The sequence below is a fragment of the Necator americanus genome, chromosome III (assembly GCF_031761385.1).
Source record: "Necator americanus strain Aroian chromosome III, whole genome shotgun sequence".
Classification (NCBI taxonomy): Eukaryota; Metazoa; Nematoda; class Chromadorea; order Rhabditida; family Ancylostomatidae; genus Necator; species Necator americanus.
In genome coordinates, this window is record NC_087373.1 from 8,859,887 (window position 1) to 8,887,186 (window position 27,300).

General features: G+C 41.3%; 9 protein-coding genes across 14 annotated transcripts; 5 read left to right on the forward strand and 4 right to left on the reverse strand.

Moving 5' to 3' along the window:
• Nucleotides 1-917: 917 nt before the first annotated feature.
• RB195_009015 (uncharacterized protein) lies at nt 918-6,445 on the reverse strand (the record flags this gene model as incomplete). The annotated part of the gene is made up of 4 exons (XM_064195811.1): nt 918-1,017; nt 1,146-1,231; nt 2,648-2,732; nt 6,429-6,445. The coding sequence occupies 4 exons, from the start codon at nt 6,443-6,445 to the stop codon at nt 918-920; spliced, it is 288 nt and encodes a 95-aa protein (XP_064046956.1).
• Nucleotides 6,446-7,288: 843 nt separating this feature from the next.
• Nucleotides 7,289-8,365, forward strand: RB195_009016 (uncharacterized protein; the record flags this gene model as incomplete). 3 transcript variants are annotated; one of them, XM_064195812.1, is made up of 2 exons in its annotated part: nt 7,289-7,357; nt 7,588-7,746. In XM_064195812.1, 2 exons carry the CDS (start codon nt 7,289-7,291, stop codon nt 7,744-7,746), a joined length of 228 nt encoding a protein of 75 aa, XP_064046957.1. The 3 variants fall into 3 exon arrangements, with proteins under 3 accessions (XP_064046957.1, XP_064046958.1, XP_064046959.1); XM_064195813.1 differs by lacking the exon at nt 7,588-7,746 and adding an exon at nt 7,417-7,584; XM_064195814.1 differs by lacking the exon at nt 7,289-7,357 and adding an exon at nt 7,892-8,365 and having other exon boundaries at nt 7,588-7,701.
• On the forward strand, nt 8,058-8,768 carry RB195_009017 (uncharacterized protein; the record flags this gene model as incomplete). Of its 2 annotated transcripts, none has more annotated exons than XM_064195815.1 (1): nt 8,058-8,768. In XM_064195815.1, one exon carries the CDS (start codon nt 8,058-8,060, stop codon nt 8,766-8,768), a length of 711 nt encoding a protein of 236 aa, XP_064046960.1. The 2 variants fall into 2 exon arrangements, with proteins under 2 accessions (XP_064046960.1, XP_064046961.1); XM_064195816.1 differs by having other exon boundaries at nt 8,430-8,768.
• An 84-nt stretch (nt 8,769-8,852) lies between these two features.
• Nucleotides 8,853-9,674, forward strand: RB195_009018 (uncharacterized protein; the record flags this gene model as incomplete). The annotated part of the gene is made up of 1 exon (XM_064195817.1): nt 8,853-9,674. The coding sequence occupies one exon, from the start codon at nt 8,853-8,855 to the stop codon at nt 9,672-9,674; it is 822 nt and encodes a 273-aa protein (XP_064046962.1).
• Nucleotides 9,675-9,695: 21 nt separating this feature from the next.
• RB195_009019 (uncharacterized protein) lies at nt 9,696-10,232 on the forward strand (the record flags this gene model as incomplete). 3 transcript variants are annotated; one of them, XM_064195819.1, is made up of 2 exons in its annotated part: nt 9,699-10,078; nt 10,153-10,216. In XM_064195819.1, the coding sequence occupies 2 exons, from the start codon at nt 9,699-9,701 to the stop codon at nt 10,214-10,216; spliced, it is 444 nt and encodes a 147-aa protein (XP_064046964.1). The 3 variants fall into 3 exon arrangements, with proteins under 3 accessions (XP_064046963.1, XP_064046964.1, XP_064046965.1); XM_064195820.1 differs by having other exon boundaries at nt 9,696-10,232; XM_064195818.1 differs by having other exon boundaries at nt 9,855-10,232.
• Nucleotides 10,233-11,493: 1,261 nt separating this feature from the next.
• On the reverse strand, nt 11,494-11,907 carry RB195_009020 (uncharacterized protein; the record flags this gene model as incomplete). Its single annotated transcript, XM_064195821.1, has 2 exons — nt 11,494-11,589; nt 11,791-11,907. 2 exons carry the CDS (start codon nt 11,905-11,907, stop codon nt 11,494-11,496), a joined length of 213 nt encoding a protein of 70 aa, XP_064046966.1.
• A 445-nt stretch (nt 11,908-12,352) lies between these two features.
• RB195_009021 (uncharacterized protein) lies at nt 12,353-12,652 on the forward strand (the record flags this gene model as incomplete). Its single annotated transcript, XM_064195822.1, has 1 exon — nt 12,353-12,652. One exon carries the CDS (start codon nt 12,353-12,355, stop codon nt 12,650-12,652), a length of 300 nt encoding a protein of 99 aa, XP_064046967.1.
• Nucleotides 12,653-12,973: 321 nt separating this feature from the next.
• RB195_009022 (uncharacterized protein) lies at nt 12,974-14,706 on the reverse strand (the record flags this gene model as incomplete). The annotated part of the gene is made up of 5 exons (XM_064195823.1): nt 12,974-13,091; nt 13,734-13,831; nt 14,270-14,418; nt 14,574-14,625; nt 14,686-14,706. 5 exons carry the CDS (start codon nt 14,704-14,706, stop codon nt 12,974-12,976), a joined length of 438 nt encoding a protein of 145 aa, XP_064046968.1.
• A 3,532-nt stretch (nt 14,707-18,238) lies between these two features.
• On the reverse strand, nt 18,239-25,590 carry RB195_009023 (uncharacterized protein; the record flags this gene model as incomplete). Its single annotated transcript, XM_064195824.1, has 13 exons — nt 18,239-18,338; nt 18,437-18,522; nt 18,580-18,687; nt 18,775-18,924; nt 19,825-19,909; nt 20,474-20,558; nt 20,766-20,902; nt 21,802-21,893; nt 22,114-22,249; nt 24,613-24,710; nt 25,151-25,302; nt 25,458-25,509; nt 25,570-25,590. The coding sequence occupies 13 exons, from the start codon at nt 25,588-25,590 to the stop codon at nt 18,239-18,241; spliced, it is 1,302 nt and encodes a 433-aa protein (XP_064046969.1).
• Nucleotides 25,591-27,300: the final 1,710 nt, after the last annotated feature.

The window sequence follows — 27,300 nt, forward strand, 5'->3', positions numbered from 1 at the left end:
GGAAGTTGGGTAGGTGTAAATTTAACTCAACCATATCATCAACATTCAACAATTACCCGTCCTCACTGAGGGGCACCAAAAATGGCTTCTTTTCGCATCGACAAAGAGGTCGAATTGTTAGTTAAGGGCATTACCCCAAGAAACTGAGGTGATACGGATTTCAGGTGGAGTATTCGTATGCGTTATAGTAGTCCATGAACAGGAGGGTGATTCCGTCCATTTCATCCTAATTGCCGTAAAAAAAACCGCTTGGAAGATGCGACACGTGCATACGGCTGTCGCGCTCCAATCGAACTCCCTGTGGAAAGTAACGTGCCGGGACGCTTGAGGCCGTATCTTCAGGGCCATTTTTTACGGCAGTTAGGAAGAAATGGACGGAATCACCCTTCTCTCCATAATCTAATATCCGTATACGAACACTTCTACTGAAATCCGTCCCACCTCATATTCGTGGGGTGATGTCTTTAATTAATAAGGGCTTTCCAAAGCAGTTTTGTTAGCTAAAAGAGATGAAGAGCCTTGCGTATTAATCTGCTTGGGATGCGCCAACGAGATTGACTGTAGTTTGGGATCGTTAAGGTTTATGAGAGTACGTTGGCTTATACAATGACTTGGGACCAGTCGATGTATCAAGTCAGCCCTTTTATCCGTTGACTAGTACTATGACAGTGGAACTTCTTGGCAACTGCTCACGTTAGCTGCCTCATTAGCGAAACAACATAAAACTCATTACATCTCTTACTATTATGATGCACGATCTCCGAGCACTGAATTGAAGCCAATTTCTTCGGTTCACTTTAGAAGTGTGTGATCTGCTTTGTGAAAAAATTCATATGTGGACATGGTCCTTTTGCATTGTATGTGCAGTGTTCACAAAAAAAATTCGTGTTACATTAAAATATTCATTACGCAAATCCTTACAAGATTTTGCAAGGACCATCAGATGTGTTACAGGCTCCCAAACAACCACTGCACACTCTGCCAGGTTGGTATATCTGCTGATTGAGTATGTTGCCTCTGAAAATAGTTTTTTCATAAGAGCTGTTACTCAGCAATGAAGATAATTCCGTAAATACTAGGATTTCTATGCTGCGAAGAAGCGAAGAAATCCTAGTATTTACGGAAACCTAAGAAGTGGAACTTACGCAGGATTATAACGGCAGACAAGGACCGATGACCGATCGCATGTGTTTATTGCACAGCCAATCTGCACACTTTTTGCCCATGCCATCTAAGCAAGATTTATCTTAGAAGTAGACAGCTCTTTCGGCAGCCAACCAGCTCTTACCTGAGTGAAAGCTTTCTGATCGATCGTTTTATCCCTCAGGTTTTGTGTGAACGTCACTCCCCCATTAATCCCATCGGCGTTAATTTGATTCCACCAGTTTTCTGTGGCCTCAAATTCATTTTTCAATTACAAAATTTGCATTTGACTTCTTCTAGATACCGTATTTTGTTACTGAAATGCTAGATTAAGCGTACCTCCTTAAAGGCTGCAACTGGATCAGCATGCGGAGTGGAGTAAACGTATATATTTTCGCCGTGACCAGACCGATCACTTTCTGATGATTTCATTTGAGGACAAGTGCTCGCATAATTCATTGCTTCCGTTTCAAGATTGCATTCGTATACCTTAAATACTCGTTAAAGAATAATTCGTATCGGTACAGCGTTAAATCTGTTGTTAGGAGGAAAAACGTCCTTATGAGAACATTTGTATCGTTACTCTCGGGATCCTACATCCATTGATAACTCTTCCTAAACAACAAAAAAGCAAACGTCAAAAGGAGGCAGCCATCAGAACGATTTTGACGTGATTTGAAACATACAGCGAAAACGTAGAGTTCGCTTGCAGAACCCAGCACGATTCCCGTCATATTTTATTGATCGTCGTGAAAAAACGGGAACCGATTTAGATCCTACGAGGTACGTTAGAACTCGTCTCTATGTACACGTTTCAGTTTCCTTAGCATTTCTATTCATTGATTTCTCTTGAATAGGCTCTCGAGAAAACATTATTGATTACCGACCGCTCGCACGTGGAAGTGGCGCATGCACCAGAATCACCCGTTGCAGGTGAGACATTGTCTTCCATGCCGTTCTTACGACGGTTAGGAAAAGTTGAGCGGAACCGCGCTGGTTTTCGCATTCTTCTGTCCGAACAGTACACCTTCACTTCGGGTTCCGCACAACGTCAAAATCGTGACACCCTCCCTTTAAAGGCATCACTCCACGAATCTGAGGTGGTACGGATTTCAGGTGGTGTATTCGTATACGGGATGGGAAACTATGGAGAGGGGGGTGATTCCGTCCATTTCTTCTTTCATGGCTTTGGAGCACTATTTTCTACAGGGAGTTCGACTAGAGCGCGCCAGGCTTGTGCGGCGCCGCATCTTTCGGGCCGTTTTTTACGGCAGTTAGGAAGAAATGGACAGAATCACCCCCCTCTTCATAGTCTCCCATCCCGTATACGAATATTCCTCTTGAAATCTGCACCACCTCAGATTCGTGGGGTGATGCCTTTAATGTGGAGATGAGAAAACTGCAAAAGAAAAAAGACAGTCAGAGGAAAAAAAAAAGCAAGAGGAACAAAGACTAGAGGAATGAAATAGAGTGTGAGTATGAGAACGTAAAAAATAGACCTCACCATTGCAGGCATGTAGGAAGCCGCGGATAAATTTCGGTTTTTTGGATTCATGCCGTTTCGTACCAAACCCCTTGCAAGGAGACTTCTGAAAAACCTCTTTTGTTCATTCTAAAAGTTTCTACTATTGCCATGAGTACGATAGTAGAGTATGGTCGCTTTTAGAACCGAGACCCAGAGCTAACAAGATTATGGAAAGTTCTCTGACATCGAATAGAGGACTTTTACGCTGTTGCAGAAAGAACATGGAAAGCTACGATTACCCATAATTGCATGTCTCTTTTACTGCACCTTAGATTTTACTGTAACTAATTGGAAGTTGTAAAGCTATGCTTAGAAGTTCCTCTGCGAACTTTTGTGAACAATAACCTTTGTGTTCCTATTAGCATTTCTGTAGCCCAAACAAGCCTTTCATCCCTCCGGGGTCGATAAAATGATGTGAAAGTAGGTTAAAACACTGACTTCATACATCATATATCACCCAGAGGCATTGTGTAAATCGATTAATGATTGGATCCCATTCATAAGTCTCAACCGATACAAAATCAAATGTATTGGAGCGTCCCAAAGAGATTGATCAGCGCCAATCATTCGGTCCTTTTTTTTACTTTTTTTTTCTTTGCTTCTGTTAGACGGCAACGAACCTTTTATTATTGTGGGTCTCAAGCACCGCTGTCCTTGCCTGGTCCGTCATTGCATCATTTTTGCACATAGTACTCGTTCCTCCTCCTAAAAAGAACGTTACTTACTTCTTACTTCTCTAACGTACTTACGTATTACGTTGTAATGCAAACCCTGAGAGTCGAGTAAGGTTTAGATTATTGCCAGTTCTTTTTCTATTTGAACCAAACAACGAATCCGTACTTTCTCAAGTTTCGAATGATCTACTGGTTTTGCTTTAGAAATTCCAGCGAATTAAAAAGAAAAGAAGTAAGGTACCAGCAGACCTGGTAGTGGAGGCGTTCCTGTAAACTTGCACAGTCCATCAGCAGTTACACATGTGGAACCGCTATAGGTAGTACACTCCTTATTTTTGGTGCATTTATTGCCTTGTTCATAAAGAGCATTTCCTCGGAATCCGCCTCTTAAAAATAGTTAATCAGGTCACCGTAACAGAATTCAGTTACATGAGGAGAAAATCGGAGAATTTGGAAGATGCTTTCTTTCATTGTACAGGTAATTTCTCCATAAATACACTTACGCCGCAAAGACGTTATCCGAATAAGTTTCTTTAAGTAATAAAAGAGAAAGATCCAGAGTTATATCTTCGCGTTCTGATCATTGGCAAGCCGGCTTTCTAGGCGTTCTAACTGATGACATGCACCAATTTTGTTTAAGTTACGTTTTCATCAAGTGAATCTTTTAGGAGAAACTTTCGGCGTTTTTATGCACCAAGGGATCAAAACATATATATATATATATATATATATATATATATATATATATATATATATATATATATATATATATATATATATATATATATATATATATATATATATATATATATATATATATATATATATATATATATATATATATATATATATATATATATATATATATAGCTAGTGTGATAATATGCGTATACGTAATATGTATACGTATATGTGTATATATACATATACATACACGTATACATATGCATATACGTATATATGTATATATACATATGTATGCATATTTATATGTATACATATACATATACATATACATATGTGTATATGTATATGTATATGTATATATACATATGTACACGTATACATGTACAGTCCATCAGCAGTTATATACCAGTCTGAATGTCCGGCTAAAGCCGGACTTCAGACTTTCGGTGATTTTAGCTTCGCTCCCCTCCACTGATCAATGGAAGTTAATAGCAGTGGTGTTTTCTGTTAAATTAGATGTGTTTTTCAAACAACGCTTTCCTTCTTTTCTTTATATTATAAATTAAGGCGAAAGATTACGGAGTTTTCCTTCTAAGCGCGTCAATTCTACATTTGGAGAATATTCGACCATCAGCTACAAACACTCCCTCGATGCCAGAATAATATAGATACAATTTGAAAGCATTACTCGAAATATGGGTACACCTCCTGATTTCTCCCAATAGTTATCACAGAATGATGTTTTAACATTAAATGACGTGAAAGACATTATCCTACTGATAAAGATAACGTTCCACGTCAGATCACATAAACATCTTGCTACTATTTAAGCAGCCATTTGCATGCATGTTTCCACTTTCTGAGAACGGCATCCTACAAACTTGAGTCAAAAGAAGAAGGAAATAGGCACACAGAGGAGTCATAAAGGTGAAGAGCAAAGCGTCAGGTGGTTACGGCTATGAAACTGCTGCAACCATTTACCTTTTGCGTCATGCACACTATGTTATTGCGCTCCAATGACCGGGTCCACCGACGCCGGTGGACCCGTCGCACCCTCTTCTAGAGGTATCTGGCGCCAGCGCACCAATCTGGCGCCGGTGGACCCGTCGCACCACCTTCTATAGGTATCTGCCGCCGGTAGACCCGTCGCACCCCTTCTATGGGTATCTGGCGCCGGAGCACCAATCCGACACCGCAGGAGCCGTCGCACCCTCTTTTTCGAATTTCGTGACACACAGACAAACACACACACACACACACACACACACGCACGCACGCACGCACACACACACACACGCACACGCACGCACACACACACACACGCACACGCACGCACGCACACACACACACACACACGGACTAAGCTCGTTATTATATCATGATATGTGTAACTTGTATGATAATACAAGTTATACATATACATGTATGTATATACATATACGTATATATGTATATGTATATACATATATATTAATATATATATATATATAAATATAGATATATATGGAGCGGGTGAAGTGTAGCGGTCAGAGGTTTCGCTACCTGCACGTTCGATCGGAGTTTCGAATCCGCCCTAGTGCTCACCAATCCTTTCATCCCTACGGCGTCGATAAATTAGCACCAGGCTTGTCCGCCGTAGGGCATAAAAACACTGACATGACACATCGGCTAGCCAAGCAAGTCATTGTATAGGCCAGTCACACGTTCGAAACCCCAAACGATTCCTAATTGACGTGGTGGCGCATCGTAAGCGAATTTATTAACGCCAGACACTTTATCCTTTATATATATATATATTTATTTATATTTATATACGTATCTTAAGGCTAGGAAGAATTGGGCTGTGGTCTGAGTCGAAAGGGACGTCCCAAGCAGCTCTGAACTTTCGGATATCTGACTGAGGAATGTTCCTCGCCAGAACGTGGTCGAGCTGAAGTTTAAGAGTCCTCATCTTCCGCTTGCGCTGCTCTTCAGGCGTTAAAAGGGTTGACCCGTGCCACGTGAGCTGATGGCGTCGATGATTTTTCTTAAACGTGGAAGTGATGATGAGACCGTCTGCTCACATAAGTCGACCAGACGGTCACCGTTGTCCGAGTGAGCCCCGCTGGATAATACCATTTCCCTAGCACATCGGATTGCTGTTCGAGTTCCATCTTCGCATTTACATCGATCCCAACAATAACCACCTGTTGGCTGGGTATTTTAGACACCAACGCATTGATTTCATTGTAGAAGGCATTCTTACTGTTGCCCTCAGTAGTCTCCATAGGTGCGTGAGCATCGATCCAGAGTCTACTTCTTCTGCGATCCCGCAGTCGTACAAAGAGGCATCTAGACGACGTTGAGCCAAATTCCTCCACCATCTTGTTGTTCCTCACAGCTATCGCTCATCCACCTACTTTGTTCTCATCAGCATCGCTGCAGTATGTGGTGTAATTTTCGATGCTTATGATGGGCCGATCTCTAATGCATGTTTCCTGCAGTGCAGCAGAGGGCACACAGAGGTATCGCAAAAGCCTAGAAAGGGTGTGTGAGTTCACTCAACAATGTTCGGCAGTTCAGTGGGACGAAACGAATGGTTGTTGCCGAAGATTCGATGCTCCTTTCACGCAGTTGACGTTTCAGCTTACGGGATTTGCAATGTGCTGAACGACAGCACCTTTATGTAATGTATGGGAATCTTTTGATATACAACAGTGCGGGTAATGTAGTTCGTACGATCCCAATGCATACACTCGAACGCCTGATTGCGTTTAGTTAAAGCAGAGCCACCAGGAGCACTCAGTCTCGTATACTCGGCCCCGTATATATATATATATATATATATTGGTATATGTATATATATATTGGTATATATATATATATATATATATATATATATATATATATATATATATATATATATATATATATGGGGTCACGTATACGAGTCTGATTGCTACCTGCACGAGGTGGCCCTGCTTTAACTAAACGCAATCAGGCGTTCGAGTGTACGCATTGGGAACGTACGAGCTATATAACCTGCACTGTTATATGGCGAAAGCTTCCCATACATTGCAAAAAGGTGCTGTCGCCCAGCACACCGCCAAAGCCCATAACCTGAAAGGTCAACTGCCTGAAGGGAGCATGGAATCTTTGGCAACAACCATTTGTTTTCACGCTGAACTGCCGAACACTATCGAGTGAACTCCAACAAGCCGCTCTATCCAGACTTCTGCGATATCTCTGTGTGCCTTTTGCTGCACTGCAGGAAACACGCATGAGAGATCGGCCCGTCGTCAGCATCGAAAATTACACCATATACTGCGGCGATGCTGATGAGAACAAAGTAGGTGGCTGCGCGATAGCTGTGAGGAACGATTACAAGATTACGATTACCTGGTGGAGGAATTTGGCTCAACGTCGTCTAGATGCGCCTTTTTACGACTGCGGGATCGCGGAGGGCGTATACTCTGGATCATAAGTGCTCACGCATCTACGGAAACCGCTGAGGGCAACAGTAAGGACGCCTTCTATGATGAACTCAATGCGTTGACGTCTAAAATACTAAGTTAGCAGATGGTCATTGTCGGAATCGACGCAAATGCGAAGATGGGACTTGAACAGCAATCCGATGTGCTAGGAATATGGTACTATGCAGCGGAGCGCACGTCGGACAACGGTGACCGTGTGGTCGACTTGCGAACAGACGGGCCTCATCATCGCTTTCACGTTTAAGAGGAATTATCGACGCCATCAGCTTACGTGGTAGGGGTCAACCCTTTTAACGCCTGAAGAGCAGCGCAAACGGAAGATACACATATACGAAGATACGAAAAGAGACGAAGATACAGAAGAGACACTTAAACTTCAGCTCAACTAGGTTCTGGCGAGGAACATTCCTCAGTCAGATATCCAAAAATCTAGAGCTGTTTGGGACGTCGCGTTCGACTCTGACCACTGTCCAGTTCTTCTCGGCTTCAAGATACGGCTCCACAAGAGAAAGCGAGGAGTTCAACCGAAAATCGACATGGCAGGTCTGAAAGACGATGAATGCAGAAGAAAATTCCGCCAAAGTGTGTCTATTCATGTTGGAGTACGGACCAGGAAGAAGCTTAGCGATGCGGATTCCTTCACAAAGTGCATCCAGGACGCTGCAAGGGAAACGCTCCCGGTTCTATTGCCGCGGAAGAAGTTTGCCTTTGCATCTGCGGAAACAAAATCCACATACAATTTTGTATGTGTCGCGCGCAGCGCTGGTGACTTCAACCAGGAAATGCGTCTTAGAAGGAAGCTGCGTCGTCAACTGCAACAAGACCGCGATAACGAGTGGACGTCAAGAGCGATGGGAGTTTGAGAAGGCGTGGGAGGACAAGAACCAGCGGAAAGCCTATGCTCTACTAAAACAGTATAGCGGCAAAATGAAAAGATGTTCCCCTGTCCTCAACACTGCCAATGGGGTAGCTGTCGGTGAAGCAACCCTTCCAATTTGGAAGGAACACTTCAAGACCTTGCTGAACTGGCTAGCACCGTCAGCTCCTGAACTCGAACACGTTCATAGACCGACATATGCGGTTAATGAGGAGCCACCGACCGAGTCGGAGGTCCTGGTCTGTATTCAGAAAATGAAGAATGGAAAATCTGGTGGAGAGGACGGGATTAGCGCAGAAATGCTAAAATATCTTCCTGCGTCTGGGATTCGTGAGATGACAAAGTCCATCCGTTCAATATGGATAAACGAAAGGATACCTGATTCGTGAAAACACGCTATCATAATTCCCCTCCACAAGAAGTTATCCGTCACGGACCCCAGGAATTATTGAGGAATCTCTTTGCTGCGTGTTATGTACAAGGTATTGGAGTGCATTATCCTGGACCGACTCATTAAACATCGCGAAGAAACAACGCGCGACGAGCAAGTTGGCTTTCTTCCTGGCCGATCTACGATTGACCAGGTGTTCATCGTCAGGAGAGCCATCGAAATCTGGCAGCGGTATTCGAAGCCAATGCAACTAGCGTTTGTGGACTTTGAAGCCGCGTTCGACTCTCCTCACCGAGGCCGTCTTCTCAACGCGCTGAGCGTCGATGGAGTACCAGGAAAGTTCGTTCGCTTGCTTGATGACATGAATCAACGAACAACTGCTGCAGTTCGAACACCAGCCGGATGTACAACACCGTTTGAAGTGGTAACTGGAGCAAGACAAGGGGCAGTAGCAGGACCTTTCCTGTTCAATTTCGCAATCGACGATATTATGCCAAGAACAGTCGACAAGTGTCCTGCCGACATTGTCTTAGCACCATCTGGGTGCCCCTTGACAAACGTCGAGTACGCCGACAATGTTGTTATATTCGCTGAAAGCAGTACGAAACTTCAACATGTTGTCAACCTTGTATCGAAGCTGGCTGCAGCCTATGGACTACGCCTACGCCCTGATAAGTGCAAGCAGATGTGGATCTCTTCGAGACCACGAACGGGAATCAGGGTGGACGGACAACCGATAGAACTCGTCGATGAGTTCTGTTACCTAGGCTGTACGCTGAAGAACAATGGCAGCTACGAGAGAGATGTTCAGCAAAGGTGCGCTAAGGCCACTTCTGCATTTAACTCCTTAACGAAATACCTGTGGTCGACCCCCATCACCAACGAAGTCAAGTTGCGAGTCTAGCTATCCGCAATTCGCCCCATCATGATGTACGGATCGGAGACTTGGGCAGCACCATCAACGGTTATAGAGAGGCTTGACTGTACGGAACGAAAGCTGCTTAGACGGCTACTTGGCTACTTTTGGCCTAGGGTAAGTCACAATGAAGATCTTTACGCAGAGAACGATGTGGTATACCGGCGGATGACGCGTGGAAGACATCAACATCTTGCACCGCCTTCGAAAGTGGCTAAAGTAAATCGTCTTCGCTTCCTTGGTCATATATTAAGGAGACCGGCAGATCGCCTTGTTCAACGAGTTCTGAGGAGTTCGTTGGGTTCGAGCTGGAAGAAGCCACCTGGCCGAAAACGGAAGTTCTGGAATGAGGCGGTGAAAGAGGACCTGAGGACACTCGGCGTGGATAGGCGGTTCAGGCGAGACATATGGTTTCGCAGAGTATGGAATAGCGACGAATGGATTGATTCTGTGCAAACTCTCGCAGAAGATCGAGAAGGTTGGGCAGAGCTGTGTTCAAGGACGGCACACCTCGGCGAAGATGCGGGTAATCGCGTCAGGCGATGACATCAGCCCGCCGATTAAGTCAAGTAAGTCATATATATATATATATATATATATATATATATATATATATATATATATATATATATATATATATATATATATGACTTACTTGACTTAATCGGCGGGCTATATATATATATTGGTGTTCGTTTCTCTCGCCTTCACCGATCAATAAGAAATAACAGTAGCGGCATTTTGGTAAAACTAGAATTACTTTTTCTGTCAACGCTTTCTTCATTTTTTTTGAATTTAAGCATAGATGAAAGATTTTACGGCTTTTCCTTAAACACTCAGTTCTATATTTGGAGAACAATCAAACTTGATTTTACATCTATGTTCCTCTCAAACCTCCACAATTTGCAAACATTATTGGAAGTATGAGTTTTTTTTTCGTTCTTAACTATTAGCAAAGAACGATATAACATGAAGACGTGAATATCACTATCGTAGTGATAAAAATAACGTTCTACGTCAGATCCCGCAAACAGTTGGCTACTATGTATTGCATTTAAACAGTCGTTCGCATGTGCGTTTTCTTTTTTTTTAAAGAAAGGATGTTAGCAGCATCAAGAGACATGCTGAGAAGTAGATATCCGAAGGAACCGGAGAAACGCATTCTACCGCGTTGGGACTCCCGCGCACCAATCCGACGGAACCCATTTCTCCCCACTCTATAACCTCCTGGCACCACTCCAACCCCGTGGGACCCGTCCCACCCATTTTTACAGCTATCTAGCTCCGGTGCACGAATTCGACGCCGTAGGAGCCGTCTTACCCAATTTTACCGCGTTGGGGCTCCAGCGCACCAAAGGGACGCCATAGTATCCGTCTCCCTCTCGTTTTGAGATTTCTTGACTGAGACACACACATACGCAGGCGCACACACGTGACAAGATACGCCCGTTATTATACAGGATGATAGTTTGCAAATTTGGAAGTGTACATTCGCATAAAAGTTAACTTACCCTCACTAACATATGAGAGAAACTAACTTGCCTTAACCCAACACAGATGGATGTATACGATTGGATAATGGATAAAAGGTAGAGTGTTCGCCTATCAGGTGAATGGCGATGGTTCGGCACCTCACTGGTGTACAGTTTTGCATCATTGTGGAGTATTTTCGTGACGCACAGACAAACACACACGGACTAAGCGCCTTATTATATAGCATGATATATATATATATATATATATATATAGTGTATATAAAGCGAAAATCAAAAGCATAATAATAATAAAAACTAACTGATAAAAACACTTACACAAGGTTGTATATACACGATATGTGCGCTTCTTGATTCTGGTTATATTGCTTATAAGCGCAACCGAATCTTAGTGTTTTTGCATATGCCATCTAAAAAGCAGTCACATATATTTCGGGGAGAAGTTTTATAAAGATTCATTACTGTGCTTAAAAAGTCTTCTTCTGAGCGTTTCCAAAATAATATAAACGCCTTAAGGTAACAAGCAAAACGATCTTGAGGAAATCTCACTATAAACGATATATTATAGATTGGTAGATCCGCAATGCTACTTACACCGCAATGCTACTTACATTTGCAAATGTATAAAGTCGATCATCATCGTAATTCGTAAAGTTTCTAAGTCCATAGTGTTTGACTGGTCCAGTCCAAATCTCAACAGCAGCTTTTATAAGATTTCCCAAGTGCATTCAATGAAGCGCTTCTGAAAATGATTTTGAGTTTACAATTTCAGAGTATAGTGGAATTCAATGAGCATAGCGCGATTTGACGTCGTTACATCTTGTTACAGCAGAAAATTGCTACAGAAACAATAATTTAAATGTACAGAATAAAAAATGAGAGAAAAATCTCTTTCGTGGCTTCAGATACATGACGTGACTATGATAATCCGAATGGTATGGATTGAGAACATGACTCGTGGAGACACGCTCTACCTCTTCTCCTAGTTATCCACCGATAAACAAATTACCTTTCACCTTGATCGATCTACAATTGACCGGGTGCTTATTGTCATCAGACTGAGTGAAGTATGGCCGCAGCAGGTGAAGCTTATAGAATTACCTGCCCTGGCTCTGGAAGCTGCTTTTGGCTCTCCTAATCGATTGGACACTCATATTAAAGCGCATTGCACACATGGTTTTCCGGTTGGTTTGTCTCAACGAGGACATTAATCGGAGAACTACTACTTTTCGCACATCAACTGGATGTGCTTCACCGTTTGAAGTGGCCACAAGAGAAAGAGAACGAACTGTCGCTGCCGGTCCTGTTCAACGTTGCCGTCGGCGATATCATGCGAAGAACAGCTGGGCGGACTTCATTTATGTGGTTCTGGCACCATTTGGACGTCATTTTATTGACGTCGAGTGCGTAGATCTAGCACACTCGTTTCAGGCAGGTGGAACTGCAATATTTTGTCGATTTTGTTTCGACTAACTGCAACTTACAGTTTACGAATCGGGCCTGATAAATGTAACTGGATGTTGATCTGGTATGTGTGATTAGATCCACTAGACCCTCATCGAGAATCAGGGAGATCCCACAATTCGTGGACAAATCCTATTATTCCAACTGTATGCTGGGAAATGACAGTAACTGCGAGAAAGATAACAACAACAAAGATGCGCTAAGGATAGCCTGGCATTCAGTTTCTTGACGCTATTCACCTATTCCCTATTCTCCCTATCATAATGTTCGTATCAGAGACGTGGGAAGACGTGCTACTTATGATGAGTAAAACGCTCGACTTCATGTAGACTAGGCGGATGCTTCGCTACTTTCTGCCAATGGTATACCATAACGAACAACTTTGTGCAGAAGTGGATGTTGTGTAGCGGCGGATATCATGCGGATAGCATCAACATCTTGTCTCGCCCTTCAAAGTAGCTGCAAACCGCAGAAAACCGCCTTCGCTTCTTGGTCATGTTATAAGGACACTATCAGATCGCCTATCCAGGGTAGTCTTGAGAATGCTCTCAGACCTAGATTGTAGAGGGCTATAAGAATGTAAAGGCTTAGAGAAGTTCAGAAAAGACGCATCGCTTCACAGAGCATGGAACAGCGTCAGGTGGGCAGATTCTGTGAGTGGCAAAAGATCCAACAAGAAGAGCCCAATTATGCATAAGAATGACTCACGTAGACAAAGATGCGGACAAAAGTTACGCCGTAACATCCTCCAACCATTTTAGTCAAACAAGTCATGCAAAGGTCCAGCGAGGGGAGGCGGTGAGGGGATCTGCAGCGACTGTACGGTCAATTGTTCAAAACTGCTCTTGGCTAATTAAGGTTTTCATCTTTTCGATGACGACAAATTAGTATCACCTTAGTCTGCGAGGATAAAACATTGACTTGACAGATCGGATTGCCCTTCAAGACATTGTACAGGACAGACACGCGTTCATAAACCTTAAATGACTGATTTGCAAACGCTCTGGCTCATCCTAAGCGGACTGCTTAACAAGAATTACTTTAAGCATGGCTGTGTCTCCTCTAAAAGCAAGCGTAATGTTTCGCTTACGTAAGAATGTTCTGTCCGTATTGACTCGTGAGTGTCGCGCTTCCAGTACATTTGTCAAGTTCAGCTTGAAGCATCTTTTCCATTCGACAGATGTATTTCTGAAGTAACAGTTGAGCAGGTGGAAATTTTGGTTCTGAAGCAACGTTCTCAAGTAATGAAGACGGGTTTCACTTGTCTTCTATTATTCCTCTATCTCCCTAGTTTATTCTTAATATGTCGTCAGGAAATAGTTTTCTATGTAAGATGAACAGCACAGATCGTTTACTGGTTGGATTTCCGCCTCTGAAGAGATTCTGTCGGTTATTTGATTGAATTTCGAGCAAAATACTGCTTTGAAATAACGTATTTCTCATACAGAATAGTGCTACTATCCCTGAAGAAATTTGCAATTGAGTGGTTTCTCTCCGTTACTCTAGATATTTGAAAAATGTAAGTGATAACAAGGAATTTTTTAGGTAGTTTTAGGTTTGCCAAACATATGTCATATCTCATAGTAGCGATAGCAGTTTCTTTCAGTCCTAACACTAAGAATTTACCAGTTGATACATATTCTTCGCTGATGGCAGCTTTCCATCCTTACTGTCTTGTTTACCGTCGGCAATATTTTTTCTGAGGTCGTTGTGTGCATCCAGAAGGGCCTGTCTTTCATCGTTAGTGAAAGCCGCAAATTGAGCCCCATCGCATACTGTGAAATGCTTAACATTAGAAAACTTTTCTACTGGAGTTTATTGCAGAACTTCAGTCGACCAAATAATAAGTCTTTACGCAACATGGATCCGTTTATATAATACTAATACAATGCATTAGGAACTTATGAAGCTTATGAACTTTGTAACTTACTGTTTCCGGCAAAGACATAGAAAGAGTTGAGCAGAAATGGTAGGAACAACAGCTAAAAGATCTTTTTTTATTAAAGTTATCTTCCACAACTCAAAAGACAAAGGTGACTTACACTGATGTACGCTGGTTGCATTCTAGAACAATTGCGAAGAATTCCCTCCACATTTATGTTCCGCTCCTATTGACTTTGCTGCACTACGCATTACAGTCGACGGAACAAAGAAATGATATCTCACAAAAACAGATCATTCCAGGCAATATTTGTCAAATTCGTATGTACTCTATGATGCAGTCATACACACAATTCTTAATCTAAACGGAAATCAATTCTCATTCGAAATTTTCTAAATGGAAGGTAGCTAAAATAGGTAGGTAGAATAGCTGGTTTCTTTTATTTACACAAAATTCAGTAATTTGCAAAGGTTCTCCAACGCCGCCTAAAAGTTGGTGCTTAGACAAAATCACTGAGGAATAAGATTAATTCAAACTAAATTATAAAATTATTCTATCCACTTCTAGTGTCATGCAAAAAAATCATTTTAGAAGACGAACACTAAGGGACACATTTTGATAGTGTATTTATGTTTTCTTGTTATGAAAACAAGGTTTAGGTTAAACTTTTTTTATGACACCGTTAGGGTGCCACAAAAATGATAAGCATGATGGAAATAAGTATGAAATAAAGTGTACGATATTAGCGCACGAGAAAGAAATATCTGCTAGGAAGGCTTCGGAAGCATTCTGGATTTCCGTCAGGAATCCGTCCATGAATAACAAAAATGAGTGCTTATCAATTACCAATGACTTCTTGCCGTTCGTAACACTCTGTGAGCTATAAGATTGCCCCACATGCAGTTCCTTAACGTTATCCAGACACCAGTACTTAAGGATACTGCACAGTGCGTAGATCTCATTCGCCTTGGTGACAACCTTTAAGAACGCGGTGGTTTACCAACCCCGCTAGTCGGTGAAACTGGTCAGCTGTTTTCCTTTTAAGGTCTTGCGTGGTGTACTTGGAACAATATCGGGGGTTAGCGAGGGGGAGAGGAGGAGTTTGATGGGATATGCATGGTATCAAAGACCTCGAACCATTTTCAGGCCTTTGAAAAAGACGAGTTTGTCGAAACTTCAGGCCAATAAAAAAGTTTCACCTAAACCTCGTTGGCATAACAAGAAAACATAAAAACGAGTTTAGCTTATTCCGAGATTCCAGAACATCATGAGATCGTGCACCACTTTCTTTTTAGTCGAGAACCAAAGTAAGCATTGAAGAAAAATCTGTTGTTCTGAACTATATTTTCGCTAGCAAGTAGAAAACATCGTGGATTCTTCTATCGGTAGCCCTCCTATAGGAACATGGCGATGAACTTGGTCGCTAAGGATAAACTGTCATCTTCGGCGAAGATTCGCCCAGATAGTGGTGAAATGCCAGCAGCAACATAACCATAGTCTTAATAAGTATAGAAAGCAAATGACTAACATGAATAAACGTTCTGCACCAGTAATTAGATTTCTTCACTCGACGCTATGTAGCATTAAAGTAAACCTATGCAACTATTTAAGGGAATATAGGAAGAATTTTGATCGTTTACGCTGAATAGTCAACTAAACAAATGATCGATGACGTTCGAAACTCATGTTGAACTAACCGCTCCGAAAGCGAACAGTATTTTTAATTTTGCACCTATTATCTGAAGCTTTCCTGTGAACCTCTCTCAATAAACCCTTTATGTAGTGGCTGCAAGCATTTTTGCTCCCTATCGTCTCATTAATCTGTAAGACGACTGATAGAGTTGATTTGTTCAGGTGAATTACGTATTCACTGCTGGTGGTCTGCATGCAGTGAATCCGGACTTCAAAAAAGCTTTAGTTAGTTTAGCTCGTTTAGACAGGAGATCTTCTTTTCCTCTTTTGAAGCAGAGATACGTCACTGCGCACAGAGTCTGTGAAAACGACGGTATGCCTCTTTGTCTGTGTCATTTACTGAAAAAGAAAAGAGTACTGCTAGATAGCTCTCCTCGAGCAATTTCTGAAAACATGTTCCTTTTCAGAAATTTATTTCTAAAGGACGGAATACGGCAGCAAAAAATCATTATTTACAAACATTTAAATTACATTTGAAGATTGCTCTCGCTGTATCCTTGTCGTGCACATATACCCAAACTTCTTATATTTCTTATATTCTTATACCCAAACCCAAAATCTTTAAAAATAAACACCTCAAAACTTCAAGCGGAGCAGTTTTGGACTGCTGGAACGATTGTTACGACCAATGCCGCGAGATTATTGCGAAACTCGAGCCGGGTCAAAACGGCAAGGGTTAGGATCGAAGCGGTGCACCGACGTGAGTATCTAGGGGGGAGGAGACCATTGGTAGCACCTTACTCATCACTCCATATCGAAGGCGAAGGTCACATCTCAAACTCTGCAGCTACCTAGATCGCACTGATTCGAGCGCAGACCTTACCTACACGCTTACGCGTGTAGGTAAGGTCTGCGCTCGAACTTCCGAACCTCGAACTCCTGAGTCCACGAACTTCCGAAAGCCGTTTTCGACATCATCTTAGTTTTGGAAGATTTCACCTCTTAGGCAGATGTCCAGATGTTTGAAAAAGCGATAGTCGGTTGGTGAAGTTCGGGTGAATATGGTGGCTGAGGAAGTGTATCGTAGCCTAACTTGTTCAACTTCAGTAGCGTCACCTTTGAAATGTGTGGTCAGGCATTGTCGTGTAGGGCTATTTCTTTTCACCAAACCCAGGCGAAAAGGTTAGAGTTTCCGGTGCATTTCGTCCGGTTCTCTGCAATACTTCTCTGCGGTGATGGTCTCGCCAGGTTTCATGAATCTGTAGTGGATTACACCTGTAGTACATCACCCATCATCACACAGTCACCATGGTCTTTTTCGGGTAAAATATACCACACTCATTCGCATTCGCACTACACTTCACACGAATACGAATACGAGGGCATGGGACCACTTGCAACGATCCTGGCACACGGTGAATCACGTGAGTTTTTCTAAATATTTACATTTCACGTGAGGGTTTACAGATGACAACACATCAAGACCTTTTTTTGTTTTTTTTTTAATTTTTGAAGCTTTTTTTCTGTGGGACGTGAGACCACAGCGCTATTTTTATCTCTTTTGATCTCTTGCAGACGACCACCTTGAGATGTATTGTACGTTGTCATAGTATTTTTATTATCTTTCTTGTGGTGGTTTGATAACTTCTCTATCCTTTCTTGCTTATTGTTGAGTAAATAGGATGAAGCTGCTAACGTCCATAACTCTACATTGCCCCCTATCCAGCACGATGCAGCCAGAGTCGTATTGTTGTCAACGCATTGGATAATACGAAAGAAGAACCAGAAACATTGTAAGAGTGCCCTAAGAATAACATAGTTGGTGGATTATTATCCCGTATTTCATTGTTGTTATTATTATTTATTTATTATTAAAACAACTTAAAATTCATTACATCTACTACGATCATGATACATGATCTCCGAGCACTGAACTGAAGCCAATTTCTTCAGTTCGCTTTAGAAGTGTGTGATCTGCTTTGTGGAAAAAATCCATATGTTGACATAATCCTTTTGCATTATATGTGCAGTTTCCACAAAAATTTCGTTTTGCATTGAACTATTCATTGTAATCCAAATTCTCACAAGATTTTGCAAAGACCATCAGATGTGCTACAGGCTCCCAAACAACCACTACACACTCTGCCAGGCTGATATATCTGCTGATTGAGTGTGTTGCCTCTGCAAATTGATCTTCATGAGAGCTGTTGTTCAGCAATGAAGAGAATTTCGTAAATACTAGAATTTCTATGCTGCGAAACCTAAGAAGTGGAACTTACGCAGGATTATAACGGCAGACAAGGACCGATGATCGATCGCATGTGTTTATTGCACAACCAATCTGCACACTTTTTGCCCATGCCATCTAAGCAAGATTGATCTTAGAAGTAGACAGCCCTTTCGGCAGCCAACCAGCTCTTACCTGAGTGAAAGCTTTCTGATCGATCGTTTTATCCCTCAGGTTTTGTGTGAACGTCACTCCCCCATTAATTCCATCGGCGTTAATTTGATTCCACCAGTTTTCTGTGGCCTCAAATTCTTTTCAATTATTAAGATTTGTATTTTGAGTTCTGCTAAATACTGTAAGTGTGTTCCTGCAATACTAAATTGAGCTCACCTCCTTAAAGGCTACAACTGGATCAGCATGCGGAGTGGAGTAAACGTATATATTTTCGCCGTGACCAGACCGATCACTTTCTGATGATTTCGTTTGAGGACAAGTGCTCGCATAATTCATTGCTTCCGTTTCAAGATTGCATTCGTACACCTTAAATGCCCTCTAAATTATGATACGTCTCCTGAAATATATAACAGGAATGAAGAAAATCCATGCAAAATAAGGAAGGGAGCGAAAATCTCTCGAAATTGGGAATAAGCCGGTCAGCATTAAATCTGTTAGGAGAGAAAACGTCCTCATAAGACTACTGTGTCGTTGCTCTGGGGATCCGGCATGCATGAACAACTCTCCTCGAGAAACGAAGAAGCAAGCACCATAAGAAAGATTGTCTGGTTCATTCTCATTAACAATTACACTTCTCAATTGTCCGCATTTATTGGTTTTAATATCTCAACATCTCAATTTTTATCAGTTAGGGGCAGCGTATCAACAATTTTGACGAGCTATGAAATACGCAGCGAAAGTGCAGAGGTCGAGTATTATATTGCGGAACCCAGCGTGTTACAGCTCCTCTTTCCTTAATCGTCGTGAAAACCGATGTGGGACCGTTTTGGATCCTACGAGGTACGTTACGCGTCTCTACATTTGCGTTCCTGTTCCCTCAGCAGCCTATGATTTGATTTCATTTGAATAGGCTGGTGAGGAAACATCATTGATCTTCGACCGCTCGCCCTTGAGTGCGGCGCGTGCAGAACGGTGGGTCGTTTCAGTGTAAAGTGAAGTCGTTGTAAAAGGACCTTCTTCCATACCGACTTTTAGGACGGTTAGGAAAAGTTAGGTGGAACCACACTCGGTTTCCCAATCTACTACCCAAACTACGCTTTTGCTGTAGGTTCTGCACGACGTCAAAATCGTGGTACCTCCCTTACATCCAGAGAAGAGAAGTCTACCACAGAAGAAACAGAGTTAGACGAAAAAAAAACCAAGAGGAATGAAGACTATAAGACTGGGATAGAGTGTGGGCATAAGAACTTGAAAAGTGGAGCTCACCATTGCAGGCATGTAGGTAGCTGCGGATAAATTTCTGTTTGTTGGATTCTTGCCATTTCGCACCAAACCTCTGGCAAGGAGACTTCTGAAAAATTCATCAACCTTTTTTGTTCATTTTTTGTTCATTCTGGAAGTTTCTAATATTACCATGAATACCATAATTGAGTACGGCCACTTTTAAAACCGAAAACTAAAGCTCACATGATTAGAGGCAGTTCTTTGATTTCATAGGGTAGAAGACTTTTTATACTGTTACAAAAGAACGTGGAAAGCTACGACTATCGATTGTTGCATGTCTTTTTTGATTGCACTTTAAATCTTAACTTATCTTAACTTTAAACCTTAATTTAACTAACTGGAAATTGTAGCGTTGAATGTTTCTAAAGGTTGCTAAGAAGTTGCGATGCGAGCGGCGTCGGAAACAACCGGAGGCCAAACAAACAATTTATCCCTCTAAGGCCGATGAACTGATGTGAAAGGCGATCAAAATACTAAATTCATACATCGTCTAGCCCCTAAAGTATAGACAGTATGCCTATCATAAATCTCAACCGATGCTAAATCGAATGTATGTTAGCTTCTCAAAGGAAATGATAAGCCCCAATCACTCGGTCCATTTTTTCTTTGCTTCTGTTGGACGGCAACAAACCTTCTATTATTGTGGGCCTCAAGCACCGCTGTCCTTGCCTGGTCTGTCATTGCATCATTTTTGCACATAGTACTCGTTCCTCCGCCTAAGAAGAACGATGAAGTACGTATTTCTACTTACATGTTACGTTGTACTGCAAACTCCGAGAGTCGTGTAAGGTTTAGATTATTATTAGATTACTAGTTCCTTTTCTCTCTAAATCCCTACCTTCACAGGTCTCAGATGATCTACTTGCTTTGCGTTAGAAAGGTCAACTAATTAAAAAGAAAACAAGTAAGGTATCTCAGCGGACCTGGTCGTGGAGGTGTTCCTGTAAACTTGCACAGTCCATCAGCAGTTACACATGTGGAACCGCTATAGGTGGTACAATCCTTATTTTTGCTGCATTTATTGCCTTGTTCATAAAGAGCATTCCCTCGGAATCCGCCTCTTAAAAATAGTTCATCAGGTAACCGTAATAGAATTTAGTTACATGAGGAGAAAATTTGAGAATTTGGAAGATACTTCTTCCATTGTACAGGTATCCGCAAAAACATCATCCCATGTATACGTTTTTTAGCAGTGAATGAGAAAGATCCAGAGTTATATCTTTCTGATCTATGGCAAATCAGGTTTCTAGGCGTCCAAAGCGATGACATGCATCCAATTTTGTTTAACCTTTATTTTAATCAAATGGATCTTTTAAGAGAAACTTTCAGCGTTTGAATTTCCATGCCAAAAGTGTACTACGGTCACCTGCGTTTTAAGTGTGAATTTCCAGAAGGTTGGTATTGTAGAAAAAAATTTACAACATTTTTCACATGGACAAGACAAGATATAACGGGATGTTGCGATGAAATCGAACAAAAAAAAACGACAAGAAATTTGAGAGACTGAAATTGACAAGTCTGGAGTCTTTCTCCTTGAGAAAGGTCATATCGGATGCGTCAAATTTCTGCTATTTTCGAGAATACTTCAGAAGAGCCTGTGATATTAAAAATGTAAGAAATAAGTGAGTTTTTGTTAGTTTTGGCGAAAAGCTTAAAAATAAGTGACTTTATACGAGAAATTTAAAAATTAAGTGATTTTTACTATCAGAGTTTGACTTTTCTTTGTTTCTCCATTTCGCTTCCTCATAACGTAAAGTTATTGGAGTATCTAGTTCATTGGGTTATTGGAGTATCTCATGTTAACGAACAGTTATTGGAGTTTCTAGTTTTGGCGGCGTATATTTTTGAGAAGTCGATGAAAAGTTCCGCTTAAAAAAACTGGAATTCTTCTTGACATAATAAAAATTAAAACCAACGACATAATAATAATAATAAATACTAGAGATCAAAAACACTTACATAAGGTTGTATATGCACGATATGTGCGCTTCTTGAGGCTGGTTACACTGTTTATAAGCGCAACCGAATCTTAGAGTTTTTGCATATGCCATCTAAAAAGTAGTAATTACTGTGCTTAAAAAGTCTTCCTCTGAGAGCTTTCAAAAATAATATAAAGGCTTCAAGGTAACAAGCAAAACGTTCTTGAGGAGAATAATGAAGTAGATTAGAGTAGAAATAGTAGTAGTAGATTAATGAAATAGAATAATAGATAGATAGGTAGCTCTTCATATCTGCATATGTATGCTATCCTTACACCGAAATGTTACTTACATTTGCAAATGTATAAAGTCGATCATCATCATAATTCGTAATGTTTTTAAGTCCATAGTGTTTAAGTGGACCAGTCCAAATCTCGATAGCAGCTTTTATAAGCTCCGCTTTCGCAAGTCCATTCAATGAAGCGCTTCTGAAAATGATTTTGAGTTTAAAACTCCAGAATATACTGGATTTCAATGAGCTTAGTGTGGTGTGACTTTGTTACATCTTGTGACAGCAGAAGATTACGATATAGACAGTAATTTAAATGTCTGAAATAAAAAAGAGAGAAAAATACCTTTCTTAGCTTCTCGTTCATGACGTGACTATGATAATACGAATGGTATGGATTGAGGAAAGCATACATGACTCCTGGAGACATGCTCTACCTCTTTTCCATGTTATCCACCGATGAACACACTATTTTTCACCTTGATCGATCTCGTAACTTAGGCTGCCTTGGTCAACGCTTAGTTTTTGCATTGCAAGAAGGTCAACAAAATGAGAATCAATTACTTCAATAAGTTGATTGTTGACGACCTGACAAGAACATCTTGATCAGCAGTTCAAGATCTCACAAGCGTTAGCTGGAGTCTGATCCAAATCTCGTTCTCTGCAACTTAAGGCAGATCGACTACTCGGAAGCTGTCTAAGAGGACTAAGGCAAAATGCAGTGGGTGCAACAACTTCTGCTGTTTAGATTGTGTCCAAACAACTCATAATTGTTGATTGTTGTGATGAATGTTGCTGGTAATTCTTTGTAGTTGTTGGTGAAATTGAAGTAAATATAAATATAAATAAAACTTGAGTGGCATTGACCAACCATTCATTGAACTTGAATTCAATGAATAGTTGGTCAATGCCAACATAGGATACTTCTAAGTTTAAACTGATTATTTGAACAGAAAACAAAACAATCGCGCACATTTTGACTGAAATAATCTATTGTCGCACACCATTGAGCGACATTGTCGTGAACGTGTTATACCTCCTCTACAAGTTATCCATCGATGAGCCATGATCAATCTACAATTGAGAGGGTGCTTATTGTCATTAGACTGACTGAAGTATGGTCAGGGCATGCGAAGCTTATGGGGTTAGCTGTCCTGGACCCGGAAGGGTCTAATAATCGAGGCGCTTATTTCAAAACGCTTCGGACCCATGGTATTCCATTAACGTTCGTCTGGCTGAACGAGGTTACGAATCGAAGAACTCTACTGTTCGAACACCGGCTGGATGTGCTTCACTGTTTGAAGTGGTCACTAGTGATTGAAAACAGGCTGTCGCTCCGCTCTTCCTTTTCAACTTTGCCGTCGACAACATCATGTGAAGAACAGCTGCATAGAGTCTTTTTGATGTGGTCCTAGCACTATTTGGACCCCATTTAGAGTTCACGAATCGGGTCTGATGAATATAACTGGATGTGGGTCTAGTTAATGTAACTAGATCCGCTAGACCCTCAACGGGAATCAGGGAGAATGGACAACTCGTGGACGAATCCTGTTGCCTGAATTGTATGCTGGGAAACGACAGTAGCTGCGAGAAATATATTCAACAAAGATGCGCTGGTGATAGTTTGGCATTCAGTTCCTTGACGCCTTGACTGTGGTCGACTGTCATCTTCAACGAAGTCGAGCTACAAATTCACCAACTCGCTATTCCCTCTATCACAATGTACGTATCGGAGACGTGGCCACCTATGATGAGTAAAAACCTCTAGTTCGTATAGACGAGACTGACAAGACCTATGCTTCCCTACTTCCTGGAAATGGATGTTGTGTAGTGGCGGATACCACGAGGAAAGCATCAACATCTTGTCCTGCCCTCTAGAGTAGCTGCAGAAAACCGCCTTCGCTTTTTGGTCTGAACTTTTTGGTCATATTGTGACAATACCATCAGATCGCTCCAGGGTTGCCTTGAGAATGTTTTCAGACCTAAACCGGAAAGGACAATAAGAACTTAAAGAAACTTCTAAACGGAAGTGGTACAGCAAGATTTGAAGAAGCTTGGCATCGATGGGCAGTTCAGAAAAGACGCATCGCTTCACAGAGCATGGAACAGCGTCAGATGGGCAGATTCTGTGCGAATTGTGGCAAAAGATCCAACAAAATTAGCCCAATTAAGTACAAGCGTGACTCACGTAGACAAGGATGCGGACAAACGTTACGCCGTAACATCCTCCAACCATTTAAGTCAAACACGTCATGCAAAGGTTTAACGAGGGGAGGCGGTGAGGGGATCTGCAGCGACTGCACGGTCAATTGTTCAAAACTGCTCTTGGCTTATCAAGGTTTTCATCTCTTCGATGACGACAAATTAGTATCACCTTAGTCTGCGAGGATAAAACATTGACTTGACACATCGGCTTGCCCATCACGACATTGTGCAGGGCAGACACGCATTCGTAAACCATAAACGACCGTGAATTGTAGGCGATCCTAAGCGGACTGCCTAACAGGAAGTACCTTAAGTATGATGGGTCTCCTCTAGGAACAAGCGTAATGTTTTGCTTACGTAAGAATGTTCTGTCCGTACTGGCTCGTGAGTGTCGCACTTCCAGTACATTTGTCAAGTTCAGCTTGAAGTATCGTTTCCATTCGACAGCTGTATTTCTGAAGTAACAGTTCAACAGGTGAAAATTTTGGTTCTGAAGCAACGTTTTCAAGTAATGAGGACAGGTTTCACTTCTTTTCTAGTATTCCTTTTTCTCCCTAGTTTATGCTTAATATGTCGTCAGGAAATGGTTTTCTATAATATTATGAAAGCACAGATCGTTCACTAATTTGGATTTTCTCCTTTGAAGAGATTCTGCCGTTTATTTGATTGAATTTTGAGCAAAATACTGCTTTGAAATAACTATAATTTCCCATACAGAAAACTGCTATGATCCCGAAAGGATTTTGGAATTGAGTGATTTCTCTCCGTTACTTTAGATATTTGAAAAATGTAAAAAGTAACTAGAAACTTTTCACGGTCTTTAGGTTTGTCAAACATATGTCATATCCCGTGATAGCAATGATAGTTTCTCTCAGCACTAACACTAGGAATTTACCAATTGATACATATTCTTTGCTGATGGCAGTTTTCCATTCTTACTGTCTTGTTTACCGTCGGCAATGTTTTTCCTGAGGTTGTTATGTGCATCCAGAAGGGCCTGTCTTTGTGCGTTGTCGAATGCGGCCGCAAATTGAGCCCCATCGCATACTGTGAAATGCTTAACATTAGAAAACTTTTCTACTGGAGTTTATTGCAGAAGTTCAGTCGACCAAATAATAAGTCTTTACGCAACATGGATCCGTTTATATAATACTAATACAATGCATTAGGAACTTATGAAGCTTATGAACTTTGTAACTTACTGTCTCCGGCAAAGACATAGAAAGAGTTGAGCAGAAGTGGTAGAAACAACAGCTAAAAGATCTTTTTTTACTAAAGTTATCTTCCACAACTCAAAAGAAAAAGGTGACTTACACTGATGTACGCTGCTTGCATTCTGGAACAACTGCGAAGGATTCCCTCCTCATTTATGTCCTACTCCTATTGACTCTGTTGCACTACGCATTACAGTCGACGGAACAAAGAAATGATATCTCACAAAAACGGAACATCATTCAATGTTCAATTCATCATCAATCAGACAATGTTTGTCAAATTCGTATGTGCTCTATGATGCAGTCATCATCCACACAGTTCTAAATCTGAATCTAAACCAATTTTAATTTTGAATTCTCTAGATGAGAGAAAAAAATAACTGGTTTCTTTTATTTGCACAAAATTCAATAATTTGCAAAAGTTCTCCTAGAAATTGGTGTCTAGGCAAAATTAGTAAAGAATAAGGATTAAGTCAAACCAAATTATGAAATTATTCTGTCAAGTTCACAAAAAATTGTTTCAAAGGACAAGCGCTTTGGAACACATTTTTCCCTAAAGTATCTGAACTCTGTCTCAAACCTCCAACAACCAACCTAACATGAATAAACGTTCTGCACCAGCAATTAGATTTCTTCACTCGACGCTATGCAGCATTAAAGTAAACCTAAGCAGCTATTTAAGGGTATATAGGTAGAATTTTGATCGTTTACGCTGAAGAGTCAACTAAAGAAATGATCGATAACGTTCGAAACTCATGTTGAACTAACCGCTTCGAAAGCGAACAGTATTTTTAATTTTGCACCTATTATCTAAAACTTTCCTGTGCATCTCTCTATAAACCTTTTATGTAGTGCCTGCAAGCGTTGTTGCTCCCTATCGTCTCATTAAAGGCATCACCCCACGAATGTGAGGTTGTACGGATTTCAGGGGAAGTATTCGTATACGGGATCGTAAATTATGGAGAGAAAGGTGATTCCGTCCATTTCTTCCTAATTGCCGTGAAAAACGGTTCGGAAGAAACGACTTCGAGCGTTCTGGCACACTATTTTCTACAGGGAGTACGACTGGAGCGCGCTAGCCTTGTGCTGCGCCGCATCTTCCGGCCGTTTTTTTACGGCAATTGGGAAAAAGCGGACGGAATCACCCTCCCCTCCATAATCTACTATCATTTATAAGAATGCTCCACCTGGAATCCGTACCACCTCAGATTCGTGGAGTGATGCCTTTAATCTGCAGTACGACTGATAGATTTGATTTGTTCAGCTGAATTACGTTTTCACTCGTGGTCGTCTGCCTGCAGTGAATCTGGCCTTCAAAAAACCTCCGGTTAGTTTTGCTCATACAGACAGATGTTCTTCTTTTCCTCTTTTGAAGCCGAGATACACAGCTGCGCACAGAGTCTTTGAAAACGATATGCCTCTTGTCATTTGGATAGCTCTCATCGAACTGTTTCTGAACACATGTTCTTTTTTTTGGAAATTTGTTTCTAAAAAACGGAATACAGCAGCAAAAATCGTCATTTACAAACACTTAAACTACATTTACAGTTTGCCTTCGCTATATCCTTGTGGTACACGAATACCCAGACTTTAAAGAAAAAACTTCGAAAATAAGCACCTCAAAACTTCAACTGGAACAGTTCTGGACTGCTGGAACAATTGTTACAACCAATGCCGCGAGATTATTACAAAAGTCGGGCCGGGTTAATCATCAGTTGCATAATTGGCTAGGCTCGAAGCGGTGTACCGACGTGAATAGTATCTAGGGGGGGGGGGGGGGCTTCGGTAGTTTGATGCAAAAATAATGCACGTTTTCAAGCATCCACTTCGG